At 40.4% G+C, this 19,194-nt stretch overlaps 1 protein-coding gene across 11 annotated transcripts in view; it reads right to left on the bottom strand.

The window, feature by feature from the left end:
• Window positions 1-1,155: 1,155 nt before the first annotated feature.
• The window catches only part of RIMS1 (regulating synaptic membrane exocytosis 1), a 355,711-nt gene continuing 337,672 nt past the window's right edge, over window positions 1,156-19,194 (bottom strand). For all 11 annotated transcript variants that reach the window (XM_072855284.1, XM_072855285.1, XM_072855274.1 and 8 more), the window contains 5 exons: window positions 13,265-13,406; window positions 8,406-8,518; window positions 5,529-5,630; window positions 4,311-4,450; window positions 1,156-3,948 (listed from right to left, as the gene is read on the bottom strand). In XM_072855284.1, the coding sequence (XP_072711385.1) occupies window positions 3,730-3,948; window positions 4,311-4,450; window positions 5,529-5,630; window positions 8,406-8,518; window positions 13,265-13,406 (716 nt within the window). In that variant the 3' untranslated portion in view covers window positions 1,156-3,729. The remainder of the gene's footprint in view (window positions 3,949-4,310; window positions 4,451-5,528; window positions 5,631-8,405; window positions 8,519-13,264; window positions 13,407-19,194) is intronic.

The following is a 19,194-nucleotide window of genomic DNA, read 5'->3' as shown; positions in this document are numbered from 1 at the left end:
ATCTGCCGTGACTTTCTTCAATTAAGGCAAAAGAAGAGTATGAGGCCCATAATCGTTTCCCTAGAGTTAAATGGGCTGTGGACTGTAGAGTAGGGAAGTAGGGACTACATGGGAGCAGCAAACAGCCACAGGCAGAAGAGCTGACTTCACAGAGGAACAAGTCACAGGCTATAAGTAAAATCTTGGAGTACGCAGAACAGCCACTGAAGATCCACTCTGAACTTTTCTTGTACGTAAAACATATCATACCTGGGCTAAACTTGACTTTTGGGACTGTCCTTTGTTAGTGAAAATAGGCGACAAAAGTGCACGGATCATTTCTCTGGGAATTACGAAGGAATGAGATCACGAAGCTCTGGTTTGTCCTACCCACTCACAGCAGTTCTGATGTCTCTCTAACACAAAGGTCAAGGCCAAAAGCTTTTTCTCCGCCCACAAAGAGGGACACTAAATTTGCATTTCAATGCAAAATTTAGAACATTTACTCATCACGAGGAAAAGAACTGATTATATGACAGGGATTATGAGTTTAGTATCTTTGCTGTTCCCCTGTGTATGACATATAAGGCAGTACTGCATTCTCAAGGGAAGACCAGGAGGGGACTAAAGCTGATTTATCTGTGTATTATAATCCCAACACTCAGTAACGAGTTTGTAAAAGGCAGCAGTCCCTGGGAAAGGAGACCAACACACAGCTTATCTGTCCTAGCACAGTCTACTGCTTCGTTCCTGAAGTCTTTGCGCCTGTGATCCTCGTTCATCAGAAACACCATAAAGGAAATAGTTCAGCGTGTTCTTCTGCTGCCATATATTCTGTGCTCTGGGGGGGGATCAGAAATGCTAAACTTTATTTATTGCTCAGGATCAGAAAGGAAAAGATATCCTAGTATTGGACAGAATATTCAACGCCATGAGATTTATGAAATTGAGGGCTTTTTGCAACAGTATGACAAATTCGGTATTTAAACAGATCACTCCCACCACACAGAAGCAGAAATGTAACATGCCTTTTGTTCAGAGATTTACCATGTTTAATTATTCATTTTTTCAGTAGCTTAACCATGTATTCAGATAAATAAAGTAATAAACAAAAGTGTTCAAAGTGAGGCAATATTGTCTTTATGTTATTTTTAAATTGTGATCAGGTGTCTGTGGGACATGGAAAACTAAAAATCAAACAAAGTACATAATCTTTGCTTCTCTAATAAAATGTAGCGCCAAATTCTGCTCTCGGGTAAATTTCTATAAAGCATTGTCCATAAGGGCATTTCAATAGAAGGACATATTTCTGGGTTTAAAAAGTGCAAAAGATTAGGAGTTCTCATGTCATAAAGGCTCAGCACACACCAAATGGAGAGCTGGTGTGTTGCTCTAACACATATCGCCCTGCTGACCTAGTGCAAGCAGACGCAGCATCACTCAACTCCAATAAGCTGATCTGATTTCACCAGATTGCCGTTTGGCTAAATTAGTTTTGACTTCAATTTGCCTGCTTCAACGAATGAGAGCACAATTTGACTCCTTTCTTGGTGAAAAGGAAGCCAACCAAACACAACTTTCACCAGGCCTCAGCTTTTGGCCCCAGATTTCAACATACACTATTACAGCGATCAAAAGAACCATAGAAATTACTTATCATTTTACTGTTCCTTAACACATTTCACACAGTCCTGCAGCAAGCAGAATCACAGATGAACCTCAGAACATACAGAGAGCACAACTACTACACTGGACATGAAAAGGAAATTTTATTAAACATGTTTACATAACATGAGTTGGAAGTTCATTTAAAAGCACAGGGGAGTGTTAAGACAAGTGGTCAATATAGAAATATACTATCGAATTATAACTAGTTGGTTTTTGGCCACTAAGACAGAACAGGATCTAGTAGTAGTGCACCAATGCTTGAGTTCTTCCTGCTCAGCAGGTCGAGCAGTAACCAATCTGCGCCCTATGGAAAGATGGGCAGAATAATTCCCACGTGTTGAGTAATAATAAATAGTTCACTTGGTGCAGGCAGTATGTCTATGAATTAAAACCTAGTGTGTACACAGTTTCTACATGTGTTACAGCCCCACAGTAGGAATCTACACCAAAATAGTTATTAGAAGGAATTTGGTCCATACTACATCACGTTTTCCATAGGGTAAAAAATAAAGTCCATCTATAGACATTTAGCACCAGACTCACAGACCTAGCCTGGCTAAAACCTGCAAAATGTCTATAAGAAAAATGGATGGCTTAGATTTCTTGGTTACTTCAGTATAGTAATTACGAGCAAACTGTACAAGTACATGCAACATACAAGCTGGCCTATGTGGAACTAACATACATTATTAAATAACCTTTTTCATCTCTTTTTACAAAACGTGCATGCAGCTTTGAACAGTTCCAAGTCATGCTGCTCTATTTGTGTGATCACAAAATTGAATGGCCTGTAAAAGGAGGGGAAACATATCAATGCACCTGCAGGAATCTGCAGTTGTTCGCACATTTACAGAATATCACAAGGGATTTCAAGGCCAAGAACAACTCAAATGAATAAAAAGCAAATTGAAATTTGACTTGTTTTTTCTCCAAAAAGTAAGATATCTTGCGTTAAAAAATCAAGCCTTGTGCTTGCATCAATCTCAAAGAAATGTAAACTAAAATTTGATAAAAACATTAGTAAGTGCAGAATATTTCAACTGGAATTTCCAGTGAAACACTGAACAACTCATACCATGCTCTATCCAGGGCAGACAGGTGCGTCTGAAGCGACACACATCAGAGAAGCCTGGGTACAGCTGAAAGTGTCATATGCTCAATCCATTCCTGGTCAACTTTTTGGGAAGTCAAATATACATTTATACACAGAAATGTAAATATTTCCTCTCCATTTCTAAGAGGAAAACTGCATTACCAGTAACATATTCAATGTCAAAATTAAGACTAAAGCTGCTTTATACCAGTCCCCAGCAGTAGTTGCAGAATTCTTCAAAATTCTTCCATGCAAAACATCATAAACATAAAAGTTACTATATATAATGCAAACATATCTGCTTTTTACAAAGGAAAAGTGGCACTGTGATGATTATTTATTTTTAATATAACTTAGATTGGTCATTTGTTCTGGGTTCCCACGTGAGAGACTTGGAAGTACCAGAACTGAGAAACGATTTGAACTCGCTGGAATCGTAACTGTGGCTGTTGAACACTTTAACGATGCTTACAGAGATATGCTTCAGCCCTTTTTTGTTTGGTTTAGAAAAAGAAAGGAAGGGTCTCTGTTAGCGTTGTGAGGACTTCTACAAAACTAGCAGAATCACATGGCAAAAAACTAGTGGAAGTGACAAGTACAGAAAAACTGCTGAAACACCAGGAAGGTAACACTGCTTGAGGGCTCTGTCAAAATGTGAAAAATACGACATTGTTAACAGAGTGAGAGCTTCCAGTTTGGCTCATCTTTGACTTAGTTCAAATCTAAAGGTCTCTCTCTCTCTCTCTCTCTCTCTCTCTTTTTTTTTGATCATTATAAGCATTGGTGATAGCCGCTAATAGATTGGCCGTATGTGATATACCTTTGTTCTATCAATTTAAGCCATCTCTCAACAAACAGACATATTTTTGGATAACTACTACAAGCAAAAACAGAAGTGATTGTCTCTCTCCAACAGTGTTTTTTGATCATGTGAATATCTGGTTCCAATTGTTATCCTGGGTGAAGTTTTTATTAGACAGCACCTGCTACTATGATCTAATGCAGGGAGGCCCAGTTGAACTTTCCAGAGATGACTGGGAAGCCCTGCGTGTCAGGGGAGTCAAGGTTGGATCCACTAGTGATGAAGGTGGAAATAATTTATACCAGCCTATTACCACACTGGACAGATCCAGTTCCTCCAGAAGGATCTGGGCAACTCCCATGAAGCATTTGTGGTCCATTCGGCCGTAGTCTCCCCAAACTATTACCTGGAAGAACATAAAATACAGGTTCAGCGTTGTCCCAAAACCCATGCTTACATGTTCAGTTCTGCTGTATTTCGTTATGTGTTTGTGTAAGGAAAATGTTATTCTTAAGGGTGAATGATTGCTCCCTCTTGCGGGAAAACCTAATGGCAGGACAGGAGCGAGAGTCAACAAAAGAGAAATGTTTAATACAGCCAGACATTTCACAGGTCTGAAACCACAAGCCACAAGGATGTGTTTGCTGGTATTTAAAAAATTAAATGCTTTGTGAGTTCGAATGGGTTTATGCATATTGCTTAAACTTAAGTAAACATGCAAGGGCTTCTCCAAATGATAGCCTAAAATGGGATTAAAAAGCAACTGACCTGAAGGACTTTACCCTGTGGACTTTCATCAAAAACCAGTGTCTGTTGGTACAAAGGATCAAGGGTCTTCCGTGCAATTCTTGTCTTCTTCTTAGCTATACATGCTCCGTTTTCCAATAAATACACTTTGACATATGGAGCTGCAAACAGAACATCATTAATTTTATGTTTGGATTTAAAAACTTCTACATTGCACATCTGAGCTGGAGGACAAATGCCTTAAAAGGAAGCTGAGTGGAAAGAAAATGACACATGCTATCTTCACTGTATAATCTGAATACAATTATATTTATAAAATAAATGACACAGCCCATAAGAAATCAATTTGATTTTTATAAACCTTGAATTTAATTATCCAAGATGTTACTAACAACAATTCTGTTTCATGTCTGTCGTTTTAAAAACACTTCCCTTTGCCAGGAATTAAGTGTCACTCTGGAGTCTCTATGTATGGTTAGGGGTCAGAGATATTTTAAAACAAAAGACTGATGTTTCATTGAAAGGAATATTTAAAACTAAGTCACTCAGATAACACAGACATTAATTGCACTTTTGTCTTCAGCTCCTAAGGAGGAAGTAAAGTACCATTTTGGCGAATTGTTATCTAAAACAACTGTTCCAGTTATGATAAGCAGTGGTTGTGGTGGAGATGATACACCTCTTCTAATAAAGATTTTTATAAATAACCAGAACTTCCAAAAATGCCCTTATAAAATGATACAATATTAAATCTCATTCATTATACAAGTTATTGACACTGGCACTAGCATAACCTGCTGTCTTGAAGCACTGTTGCGTACAGAAGACCGTGGCATGTAGGTTCGTTAAGCTGTTTGTTCAAAGCACTTTCATTTCTTCTCCATCTCTTGTTTTGATGTGGAACAAACACAAAGGTCTTAATCTACATTGACAAATCCCCTCTGATATATATTACTTGCCTAAGATACACAGAAATACTTCTGCAAATGTTCCTTCCAGAACAGATGTTGAGTTGCTGAAAATCATTCCTTGAAAGGTGGCATGCAACTGGCAGATGCAAGGAGGTAAGAAGTGGACATTGGTAGCAAGGATATATCCACGCACACATTCCTTGTTGAAAAGCAAACTAAACAAATGCAAATATAGTGACAGCTAACGAGGAGCTCAAAAAGTCTCTGATCCCCAGTTCATCAGCATATTTCATATTCTTGTTTTCTGTTTATTTTCTTTTTTCCTTACCCGGGGTAGATTTGGAGCCAGGTTTTTGTGTGAGGCCACGGGCTCTAATGACTTCTACTTCTAACTGGCCCTTTTTATCCACCATTCCAATCTGGATGTCACCTGAGAGGGAGAAGAAAGAAGCCCACATTTTAGAGAAGCAGTACGGCCCGGGAGATAGGCTATGAGAGTGAGAAACAGAAACACTAGTTTGCTACTAGTCTGCTGCATTAGTGTGCTTGTCACCTCTCCTCCTGATCCCTTTAACTTCTCCACCCTTAAACCAGGACTAAAAGATATATACTTAGGGAGCACGGTGCCCTCTCTTGGTGTGTGGTTTATACCAGAGCTCAGTATTTCTGATCCATGGAGGCAGGCAAATTTACAGCAACACTCTGGTATAACCACCACACCTTTAATTTTGCACTGGAGAATTATCCAGAGACGTCCTACCTAGGACTGTTGCCCCAGTGTGCTGGTCACTGACGTGCGCTGCCCTGACAGTGGTCCCACACTCAGAGCCTAAAAGCCAAACTCATGTTCAGAAATCCCCTTGGCTGGAAGTTTCTGCCTCCAAGCTGAGATACAAGAGCTGGCAGTGCGAAGGCTCCTTGTCTGATGTAGCAGGAAGAACTGCTGGCAGAGGCTAACATTGAAACCTTCTTCTGTAACTACAATTGCCTGACTTGGATCCTCAGCCTAAGGCAGAGACACCAACTGGACGAGTCACACAGTCATAGCACAGCTTCAGAGAACGATGTCCTGCCCCCCAGGAGCTCAAAAGAGGTCTTTGTTTCTGCAAAAGCCTCCAACAAGTACAGGGGTGACAATTTTCCTGTTTTCATCAATATTCCACACCCATTTTTGGTGTGAATAAAATGACGCAACATGTTAAAATAAGAAGCTGCTTTTGCTACTAAATAGTCAAACTTGTTTCCCTGCCTGAGTTCTGACAAATGACATTTTCTGCAGAAAAAGGAAACTGTTTAGTCCGAGACCAAGCACTGTTCTGATCTAGATGCAAAATGCAAGGGAAGTCAACTATGGGCTGATGCTCAAAGCTTTATATCTCTATGGTTTCATATATCATGGAATCAGCTGGGTAGAAATCTAACAGGCCATTTAGGATAAAAAATGCACAGTATGACATGGGCAGCTACATGACGCCTGTGCAAATAAATGAACTATATATATCCATGAAACACGTGTGTATGTATATATTTGACATGTCAACTCTGATTGTCTAAAAAACCACGCTCACAAATAGATGGTCCTGAACTGTAGAATTCAGGGCCTGGATTTAGAAAGACAGCATTTTGAAATTAACTGGGTATGAGATTTTCACATACTTGTCTAACAGAATATTAAAGCAAGTGTTTATGCCTTGGTATTTGAGGTATGACGGAGTAGCAGGGAAGATTTTTTTATCAAGCAAACCTTGCTTGAATAAACAGAGCTCTGTGTTGCACTAAAAATAGTTCACAGGAAAATGCCAACCAGCCTTTTTAAGAGCACATCTCCGTATCGCATATCCAAAATAAAACATGCGACAGGGAACCAGAAGGGGGAGCGATAATACAAACATTTTCAAATCATCACTAGTGAAAGGATGCAACATAGAAGGTCTTCTGAAAATTGTTAAAAAGCATGACTGAGTGCTTTTCTGGGGGCCAGAACTTGAGCCTCTAATAGATAAAGCAGTTCTAAGAAGTGAAAATAAACGTATTACTCAAGTAATCTGCAGAAAAATATTTAGTCAGAAATCAAGATTAAAATAAAGAGATGGAAGAAATCTAGACCCTTATATTCATACCAATAGAGCCACTTGGATTTTTATTGGGCAAATCATCTCACAAATATCTTCTCTTTCAAAACCTAAAAAAATGTATTTAACAAGTTTGGTGCTTATTAATGCAATAGAAAAGTAGCAGTTATTTGGACTTATACAGCAACCCTTGCCTTATGGGGTACTCAAAGCAATCTCAAGAAATTTTCTGTCTCCTGCTCATGAGTTGGGAGAGGAACACTCTCTTCTGCAATTTTTCTTTCTGTTTCTCTCTCCTTTTTCAGAAGAGTCTCAGTAGCCCTTCCTGAAGCTGATTCTTCCAAGACAGCTGTTCTGAAGCATTGGCCATTTATAATTTCCATCAGAAAAAGTATGGTTACAGTAGTGGATCAAGGACTCGTCACTTAGCATCCTAAAGCATGTCTAAGAATTGCTCATATATAAGCAATAAATTACCAAATCTTTCCAAAGATACTTACACAGTACTGTGCTGTTGTACTCCTTCTACACTCATACCCTAGTCATAACTAAGATACAGCTAATGCTACTATAGGGAAATCCAGACTGGTCTGGAATACAGAGAAGACCACAGATAGGCCCAGGCAGCTACTGTAGAAAAGGATTTTGTCTCTTTCATGACAAACACTGGTTTTATCAGCAAGTGGTTATTGGGCATTGCAAATGTGGGCAGAAGTTTCACATTCTGGGGTTACTTCAGGATGAACTATGCTTGGACAAGTGCAGAGTTTGGCCAGAAACTGTCACATCCAATATAATCTGTGGCAAGTAAATATAAACTCTGAACAGCTGGGATTTTGCAGTGAGCTACAATTGGAGAAGCCACAATAATTTTGAGTGGGAAGTAAAGTGCAACCCCTATCTTCAAATTGAAAATGAGATAAGCAGACACCTCACATACGGAGCAAATACTGTTTCTCACCCCATTTTGGATGCTAGCACGCTAGAAATACCAGTGACTGCATATAGGATCTTCATGTTTACAGTGAAGGAAGCCACTTTGTAAAAGTCTTTTTGGTGCTGTAGTCTGGCAGTGTGTACGTTAGTTAATTGGCTTATTATTCATTTAACAGAGGAGAACATATTATTCTTACCCATGGCAGGGGTTGCTAGTGTCTGTCGGCCTACTAACTGTGCAGGTCCCAGTCCATCGAGGAAATCACTAAACTGACTGTCAGCGCCCAGCCGTACTCCAGGAAATATTAAGCTGAAGTAAAAAGAAAGCTGGTTAAGCATAAGAACAGGATTAATTTCTATTGTCCTACAGTATTTACCTCGAAAGCACTACTTATACGAGGCAATCAGCTCAGGATGTGCAACCACAAATTGATCTGCAGCATCAGGAATGAGCTGTCTCCCATGGACCCCAAAGAAGTGTAGTGAAATTCTGCACATGGACCCAAAGCAGTCCATAAAACAGTTCTTGCTAAGGAGTTCTCCAGGAGCAGCAAAGAGCCTGACAGGTGAAAAAACTATGAGTGACCTTGTATGGGAAAACATAAAATGCCTCATGAAATTTAATAGCCTATCATTCTTCATTCTTGAATGCTTGATTTACCTTGTAATACTGTTTTATGTCTATACATACATCCAAACCCCATCCGCATCAGTTAGAACTAACACGGAAAACAGATGTATATGCTAAATTAATCTGATTGTTGCAGCTGTTTAATGAAGCAGTGAACTGGCAGGTACTGCTAGTGTTGATTAGAGCTAAACCTGATGCCACTCCCTAGCCAAAATATTCTCGTAGCCACATCTGGATCTACAGTTGGTACCCACCCCTCTTTCAGGACACAAACTGAACTGTAATACATCGGCATAGAATATATGTGCTTTTCCAAGCTGCTTGTTTGTATTCCAGAATCTCCACTTTCTTTTTAATAGATATACATTCTCCAAACAATAACAAAAGAAACAAACAACGAAAAAGAGAGAGAGACAGAGAATGATCCATGGTGGGGAGACTCAGCTTTGTCTTCCTCATCACAATTATGAGGAACAGAAGAACAGACTTTGAACCAAATCTAGATAGCATCTTACCCGGCAGGCCATCCACCATTCTGTATCTGCTTCTCCCTCAAAGGAAATTCCCTATTAGACTGGAGCAAATAATCACAAAACTTCCTAATAAAAACACCTAGCATGAAAAGCTTTGATTTCCACAGATCAGGCTTATGTGCTCCAGTCATTCAATTCACACTGAAAATTCTCTGCAAACCCCAGTTAGTTGGATAGAAAAAGTCCGTTCCTCTCTTCAAAACTAACTGATCTTACTATGCCTGCATAAATGTATAGACTGCCTGTAACTAAAGCTGGCCAAAAAATATCAGCAGAGTGCTTTTCACTAGAAAGCTCTGATTTACCAAAAGACAAGCTTTTCACAGAAGTTTTGTTTTAAATCATATTTAAGAAGGTTTCTTTAGATGGAGGAGGAAAAGAACCTCAAGGTCTCCAGTTCAACCATCAGCCCACCAGTTACAGCATTCACCTAACCTTGAGATGCAGGTTCAAGCCACCCACCCCACCTGACAAGACACACAGTCTGCTTCTCTCCCCAGTGGCACTACCCGTTCACTCTTGCCCCTACTATGAAAAGTTTCTTGCTCATTTCTTTGCCCTTTTTCCCCAAAACGCCTGTTACCTTTTTGCTATGGAACGACTAACAACATTGAAAATCTTCACTTGAGAGCCTTCTCACTTTTCAGACACCTCTAGCTATACATATAATGAAGGGTGTGAAGTACTCTATTCACCTCAAAGTGCATTAATTCTAATTCACTAAACTCAGGTTATGGGTCAAGCAGAAGAACCTAACATGGTACCTGGGGTATCTACTGTAGGACTCTGCATTCTCAGCTGAGCTACGCATCTGATTGGACTTATGAAATGCAGGATAAGGCATGATACTGCCAATAAACTGGCATCCTGGAAGTAAAGCCAGTATCATAATGTACACACACCAGGAAGGAAAAGTAGCCTGTCCAAACTTAACACAAGCACTTCCTAATTGTCATGTTACCCACCTACAGTAATGTCAAGAGTGAACGGAAGACAAAATACTACTCAAGCAACCAAAGTCAAGCTCTTGCTGATTTTGATGGGAATCTCACAGGATACAGGAAACAACTAGCAAACAGCTTCACTATTCAAATGTAGGGGAAGTCTGAATACAAGGTGCTATCAAAAACTGATTCATGCTCACACTAGAAATAACAACTGAAGTTAAAGGTGACATTTCTAACATTCAAAAAAGGCCTGGAAGAAGGAAGGAGAGAGGGAGAAGGTTTTAGGATCAGCTGGCACAGTGCATATACCCCTGATTATGTGATGCAGTTGTGCAGCTTCCCCTCCTTTTGCATTTGTGTCCAACTCATGTTCTAAAAAGTGGGCAGTGATGCACGTAGGGGAAGTGATTATACAGTAGAAGATTGTTTAATTGGTAATCTTTCTTACAAGAATCTCTGTAGTTAACATTCTTCATTCACTGTGAACTAAACCCAGGGCTACTGTAAACTAACATTATTCTATCAAACTCAAGTGAATTCACTTGAGGATTTGATCTACAGCTAAATCACAGAATCGTAGAAAACCAGAAGACTTTAAAGAAGTTTTCTAAGCCACAAAGTACAGCACCATGATGAACAGAGCCCCCTGGTACCCCTTTTACTTTTGGCATTATGTCCTGTTTATGGAATGTTTCTCTTCCTGCATTGCATCAAGATATATTTAACTGTTTCACCTGAGTTTTGTTATCTGCTTCCTTTGGCCCATTCTCCTGGGCTTCCCTTCAGAGTCACTGTTAGATATTGGTGGTGTTCTCACTTCACTGGCCTCACTGTTTCTTTAGTCTTGCCAGGAATTGGAATAGGGATGTGGAGATCAGGGACATTGGTTAAGGCTAAGGTCAAGTGTGAAATGGGTTTGAAGTCAGGAAATGAAGTTGAGGTATAATGAGGATCAGGAATCAACCAGAAGAGCTGGTAACTCTATCAAACCAGAAGCCTGGGACAGAAACATAGTGAAAAGTTAGGGAGCTGGTGCCAAAAGTATGGATCGGAAAAGCAGGACAAACATGGTCAGATGTGAAGAAATCTATTGTATGAGAGAGCTGGGGCAGCAAAAGATGGGGAGCAGGCACAGGAGCTAAGGAGACAGAAACAAGACATAAGATGCAGGTAGTGTGACTACCAGCTTATGATAGCTCACTTTACCTTGAAGACTGACCTACTTCTAAAGGATAATTTTCAAACTAAGTCCCAATATACACACCCAGCCTGCTATATGTCCCAACAAGAAGCAAGCACCCCATTTACCTCCCAGGCTTGCTCTCTTCACTGCCTTGCTCAGAGGCTGATTCTAAAGTCAACAATTTAAGGCTCTACCTTGCAGTTTCTCTCCTCCAGATGCCTGCTGTGACCTCCAGATCCAGACCCTGGCCACCCCAGCCCTGCCAAATCTGTTTCCACACTCTGAAGGTGGAGCAAATGATTAGGCTGTTCCCCTGAAAAGCTCCTCACTGTCACTGCTGGGCTCCCACCTCTCCTGTATTGCTAACCAGGGAAACAGGCTCCCCCAGCTCCTCCTTAGCAGGGTCCAGTTTATGTGTCCCTTCGTCACCGTGGTAAGTGACTGGTCCCTTACAGACTGACACTCCAGCCTAGACAAAGGAAGAAGGATGGCAGGATGAAGTGCTGAAGGGTAAAGGTAATGCCCTATCGTGGGACCATACTGGAAAAAATAGTGGGGTGTTTTACTTTTGTCCTTCACTCTTAACTGCTTGCTTAACTACTTTGTTTTTGAGTTATTCATGATGGAGCCTTTTTTCTTATATGACTCCTGCAATTCTTAGCATAATCATAGAATCATAGAATGGTTTGGGTTGGAAGGGACCTTTAAAGATCATCTAGTCCAACCCCCCTGCCATGGGCAGGGACATCTTTAACTAGATCAGGTCGCTCAAAGCCCCACCCAACCTGACCTTGAACACTTCCAATGGTGGGGCATCCACAACTTCTCTGGGCAACCGGTTCCAGTGCCTCACCACCCTCATTGTAAAAAAATGAGGGTGGCGAGATCATCTGATGATGGAGAAACTGTACCTTTACACAGCTCCTCACCACCACCATGGCTGCCCCTGGCTCTTCGTGCCGTATACAATGTGCAGTAGCAATTGGTGGTAACACAGTAAGCACATAAAAAAATGAAGCCAAAGAAGTCCCCATCTCTCACTTTTTCCAGGTCTATAGGGTGGATTTGCCTACCCCCAGTTTCCCCTTTTGTGGGGAGGCATCTTCTAAGAATTCCCTAGTGACCACTGTGCTTTAGCACACACAGTAGAGTCCCACCAAGAGCTGTGAGGAGGCTGGAGTATTCATGCACATTTTTGTGTCAGATATGCCTTTGTTCTCCTTTCCTACATACTGAGTCATTCAGCAGTGAATGAAAACAGCTGCCCCATTGCCCACAGTTGTCTGCCTGATTTCAGCTGGACTCTGGGTTTACAATTTTCAATAAGAGACTTGGACCAGCTCCAAACTAAACTTTGTCTATAGTATTACTGAACAGAGTTTCATATCACAGGGATTTACATACTTCTGAAGTTAACTCTGAGTTAATCCAAACATAACTCAAAGAAAAAGTACCCCTATGTTTTGTTTTGAATAATGCAGTCTGAATTTAGTTGTCTTTTGATGAACAAAATGCCTCACTGGATGAAAATGTGGGAAAATGTGAATCCCTAAGAAGTCCTCTCTCTCAATTTCTGTTTCAATTTTCAATAAATTTGTGTTCTGTGCCTAAAATAGTTCAGTTTTGCAAACGTTTCAAGAGGAAGAATCTGTACACTGAGCTATCCCCTTCAGCCAGAGCTGGGACCTCTGTTCACATCCCAAGTTTTCTTAGAAAGACAAGAAACTTCTCCTACATTACTGATGTTTTTAATGCCACTTACTTGCCCTCAGAGCTATAACTATTTATGCTGCCATCAGTGGATTCCCGACTTGGCTGTCGAACCATACGACTTCTCATCTCTGCTGCCATTCCTGTCTCTGTGCTCCTCTGTATCGTGCTCTTTAGCTTCTTGTTGCCAGCCTCTGAAAGCAGAGAAAAAGAAGTGATAGTTAGAATAACAACTTAGAGCAAAGCCTTTCCTTGCAGTTTTCCCCCAACAAGTGATCTGACTTGACCGTCACTATTTAATAATACAAAAAGACTATTCTGATCGAAGAAGGAATCTATCTTCTTCAGCTGCAAACAGGTGAAGACTTCTCTTTAAAAGGGCTGCAGCCTAGGACAAACTTTTAGAAATCAGGTGTCTTATTAAAATAACCTTTATACAGTCAGAATGTAGACAGGATGACTGTGATAGTGTCTGCAAACCATACACTCCGTAAGGTGTCTCTAGCCACCTTGTTGGTTAACTACAAGGTTGGTTAACTACAAGGTTGGGTAACTACAAAAGAAGTTACAGCTCTCACAGGAAAAAGGAGGGAAAATAATCCTTCATGCATTCAACAGAAAAATGTTAAGTACGAAACTACTTAGTATCAAAAATATAATAATGTGTTTTGACCCAGAAGAATCTTACTTTTCACCACAGAAATTCTTCAAAGTAAACAATGAGTTTTACATAACTTCTCATGTCAGCACTTCCTAAGTAGAATTAACTCTTTGGAGAATCCATGTGGAAGATGATGGACTTCACAGAGTCTAGGCTTGCAACTGAACACTGAAGAGTAACGTAAATCTTGTGAAATTGTTTAAAGACTTGATCCATTTGGAAAAGCTTCCATCACACATTCTTTAAAATGCAATTTGAGTTCCACCTGGAAGGTTTCATGTTACCCTTGAGCAAGGAGAGCTTCCAGTCCTTTACAGGGGTGGTTACAGGCTCAAGGTGCAACGGCTGATCTACAATGAATTCTGCTGTTGTATGGCAGAAATCATGCTTCTAAATGACAATTCTCATTCTCAAAGACCTTTAAGTGAAATACTTCCACCAAAGTCTCTACGTGATGTAATAGCGTGTGTTGACTTCAAACCCAGTGTCCTGTTCGTTTTCATTTAGTTCAGCCTGTCATTCAATGGGTAATATTACTTTCTCTCAGGAAGCAGTAGATTTTATAAAGTTTCATGTAAGCGCATGCAAAAACATTATCCTGCATTTTCCCCTTCATTTCAGTGCTCCTTGATTTGCTCTCCGCAAAGTCTCTGCTTCCTTTTCACATTCTGCTCAGGAGAGCATCTGAAAAAGTAAATATTTCTTCCACCTCCACCTGCCATGGAGACTGAATTGCTCTGAAAATTTTTTCACCTTCTTTTTTCACATGGATGAGGTTGATGTTTGAAGCTGACAGATCTTGACCTCTCTTCACATAAAAGCTATGGATTTGGTATCCCCTGCATGGCCTGCCCATTGCTCAGGGTGATTAAACGTGCTGGTGAGAATAGCTGGCCCTTGCTCTTTGGGTCTGCAGAGCTGGTGGAGGGCAGGGAGAAATCACACAGGAGAGAGCAGTTCCCCCTCTCCCGGGGTTATCACAGTAACCTCTTTGGAGCTAGCAGACAGACAGAAAACATGGCCAAAGCAAAAACAGAAATAATTCGTATATTGGCCTAAGAAGAAACAGTGCCACAGCAAAAGGGGCTGTGGTTTTCCTTTTAAGCCTCTGGACCAGGGGTTGTTTATCTATAGCCACCCAGAAGCAGAGAAACAAATGCCTCTGAGTGGAAGAAATCAGCTACTTCCACAGATCCTTTACTCTCTTCTGAGGCCAACAGCTCTGAGGTTTTGCTGTGGGCCACTGCAACTCATCCAAATTCCCGGTCCTGGGTCATCTGAAAACACATTATTCAGTGCTGCTAAACATGAGGTAGACCAGGCTAGACAAGGTACACCAGGCAGACCAGGCTCCACTCTTAGACAGTGCAGGTGGCTGTGGAAGGTATTTGCTGGAGCTTCAGTGACTCCGTATGTAGATCAAATGCTACATTTCGGACCTGAGCTTTATCTTTAAAAATAGATGGTGTGTCCAGCATATCAATGCTGAAAGGTAAGCTGAGCATCAAAAATGAATCAAAAGGCAGCCCAGGAAGTATAACGCACATGTAGAGCCCTACGCAAAAGCAGGATTCTCACATTTTTAGTAGCTACGCATTCGCTGCCCATGTTGTTTTGTGCCTCTCTCTCTTGCTGGGATCTGTCTGAAAGTGCCTCTGTTTCCATCTGCTCCTACAAAGCAGGTGAGATTATGGGGTTTATCCCCTGCCTTCTTTTCTGGAGCCAGCCAGATTAGGCAGCATGAGCGGAAGGATATAATATGGTAGACCCTGAAATGTGGGCAGCTGAATAGGGTCACCTGGGAGTATTCACGGCTCAGGAAATGGGAGAGAAGAGACACTAAAGGTAGCTACAAGATCATCATGACCTTGGCACAAACTGGGAAAGAGATGTTGCTCTGGACCACCTGGACAACATGGTGGGTGCTGAAACTTAGGGATTAGAGCCAGGCTGTTGGGAAAGCATAAGGAAGAACATATTCATAGAAATAATAACTGTAAAAGAATCCATTGACTAAATTACAGAAATTAATATTTTAGCTTTGAGCCACAGCAGAGATTGAAAAAGCAAGTCTTTTTTTTGAAAGAGTAATATTATATTATGGATAACACCCATGTTGCTGCTTGAACATACTTCTTTGCTCCATAGATTTTAAATGCACAGACCATGATGTAGGAATCCTCGTGCATGGCCACAAGCAAGTCCACAACCTCATCTCACTGTGCTGCAAATACCAGATTGTCTTTTCCCGAATACTCTTTAAGTCACTGCTCTCTGTCTTACTGTGCTGGATTCCACTTCTTTTTTTTCTCATCAACATTTTTTTTCAGGTTGAAGATTAAAAAAATTCTTTTGCCTTCTCTTGTAACTGCTACTAATATCCACAATGTTTCCTGGGAAAACTAGAGTCCTCCTGCATATTCCATTTTATAACTTCAGTCTTAATATCCTGCAGTACCATCAGAAATGTAACATAAAAGTAACCCAAGACAGAATAGTAAAATACATCAAGAATTTTATGGCATAAAGGTAATTGCTTTTGCCCATGACTAAGAACCAAAACACACATTGCACAAGTTTTGGAAGTTTTAATGTTGGTCAGTTATGCATATCATATTTTTTTCATCCACTTATAGCACAAAAAGTAATGAAAACATTTTATCTTGTTGGTGTACTCCTGTAAACTTCTCAGCAAAACCCCATTCTGCAAGGGAGGGAGGTGGTTAGCATACAGCTGAGTTGGGAACTGCTGTTATTTCTAGAAGCGCCCCGGTAATGTGAAGTCACTCTGGGGTACAACTTCCAGTCCTGCTTTGACTGCACAATGAAATACGGGATCCAAACAACTACCAGTGTTTCTCCTGCTCTTGATAATGGGGTTTTTTTTAAACTTTCATTTTCATCTCGTATTACTTGTAATCTAGCAGTTCTGCATATATCTTTGGAACCCTGTCTTTATATGAACTGTACAAGTTCATAAAATATTTAAGTTCAATATCTATGCTATGATATATTGAGAAGATTTTCTACTCTTGTCTGGGTATCTATTGGAGAATGCTCGGTCCTGCTCCTGAGTTTTATTAGTGTGATATGTACAATTAAATTTTATAATATGCTCCAGTTATTTGCCTGGACTGTGTAAATTACATTATATTCAACGTGCAGACTGAAGATAAACTGGCTCTATACTGAATACCATTTAGGGGCAAAAGTTACTCCAAAATGGTCGGTACGCTTCTGTCTGCTGTGTCAATTGTGTAAGGCTTTCTGCGTGCAGAAATGCAGATTGATGTGCATAAATTGCATCTAAACAACAGTTTAACAGAGTTTAAGCTAGAGAAAAACTATTACAGAGCAATTGTGATGAACATTTTTGCAGATTTAATAACTGATGCAAAAGGATCATAAAGCAGCCATCTGCAGCTACAAAAGCTTGTAAGCATTTTGCAATTCATCAACAGCCTTGTTGTAGCACCCCTGTTACAACACACTGATAAATGTGTGCAATGTGCTATTTCAGTCTACCTATTATAAATATAGCCTATAGTAATTCCTTTTTAGTCTGACAAGAACCTGGTCCCTGATTTTGGTTTTCTCAAACAGAAATAAATTAATGGAGATCCTGATCTAAGTAATGATGAAGAGCAAAAAGCAAGCTTGTTAGTGTATGCACTATCTTACATTTGCACAAAATATCAATGCAATTGATGTGTTCCAATTTCTATACTTCCTAATCACCTTCAAGTGTAGCAGGCAGGAGCAAAAAGTTATTGACAAGATTATGATATTAGCGAGAAAGGGTCAGTGATAGTACCCATAGAATTAAGATGGCCTACTAGAGATCCCTCAAAGCTAGCTTTATGTTTCTAAAGCCATCCAATTCAGAGAGCACAATGCCAGGACAAACGGCCCAAAATGACTTGGATCCATGACTGCCCTTAGCAAAGGCATGACTGCTTATGGCATCACCATTGGCCTGGCTTTTCCTCTGGGCTCCGTGTGGTGCCTGGAGGCAGTTACTACATTTTGCTCTTGTTTCAGTATAGTAAGTCTGAAATAACAGGAGGGGCTGTGCCATGGCCTGCTGGTGTAAAGCTTTTATCCTGTGATGCCAAGGTGTGTATTACACGCCACGGGACAAGGCTAGGGGACATATAAAAACATGCAAGGGCACAAGCTTGGTGACTTAGTCAATAGGACAGTGTTAGAGACCTCTCTAGGGCAGAAGAAGACAATCCTGACATGGTCTTCTACGTACTGCCTATAGGGAGAGGTGCCTTGAGCAAGTATTGCCCAGAATCATACCTGAGGGCAACTAGTTGGTTAGCACCAAAAAAAGAAGCAAATTTACACACACGCAGCACCTGGGTATGTGGCATGGAAAATTTGTGACTGGTTCAAAAGAACGCTCCAGAGAACACAGCATACACCACTGCTAAATCCATTAATGAAAGGCATAATAAGAAGGGTACTAATACTCAATGTCATCACATGACTCAAGGGCAAATTGTTCACGGTATCAAGCATGCTCATGCATCCAAAGAAAGTCTAAAAGGACTACAGCTCCAAGCCAGCTCTGAGTGAAACCTGGCAGGACTGTGACCATATGGTTGGTTTGCACACTGACTGTGCGAGCCACCAAGATTATGCCAGCTGGAATAGTAAGGGTCATCCTCAATTCAAAGGACTATAAAAAGAAAAGCCAAGGGGCACATTTCCTTCTGGTCCTTTCTGATGTGTTACTGATTTTACAACCTCAAATTTGGCTGCTTGGAGACCTGACGACTTACAAGTTCTGCAGCATCCCACTCACTCTGCATGTAGCACTTTTAAACAACAACAAAATATATTTACACATGAATTGACAAAGTGCCCCTTGGATTATAGTCCTAAAACAGAGAAAGAAAAGAAGAAATAATTCAAACAGCATTTGTTCTTTTACATGTGTACATCTCTCAGATGAACCCAGCAGCAGATTCATCTCTCAGATGAACCCAGCAATCTCAAAGACTGAAAGTGCACAGTGACTATGGACAGAAGATAAACAGTAAAAACTATGACATTTAAATACAATTTTTTCCTAAACTTTATATCCTGCAACACTCCACTGTATTTTCCATTTTGTGTATTCTGCTATATTCTCCTGAATATATAATGCTGTTTATAAAAAGACACCTGAAATATTGCAGTAATGGTCTTTTAAATGTTTCTTCCAACTATCACACAATATATTCAAAGAAAGGAGAACGCTGTTTATATTCTGTTGTATTAGATCCCGAGGTTTAAAATCCAAATATAAAATATCATGTACTTTTTCCCAT

Source organism: Ciconia boyciana, chromosome 3 (genome assembly GCF_034638445.1).
Source record: "Ciconia boyciana chromosome 3, ASM3463844v1, whole genome shotgun sequence".
Classification (NCBI taxonomy): Eukaryota; Metazoa; Chordata; class Aves; order Ciconiiformes; family Ciconiidae; genus Ciconia; species Ciconia boyciana.
This window is presented reverse-complemented; position numbering and strand designations above follow the sequence as displayed.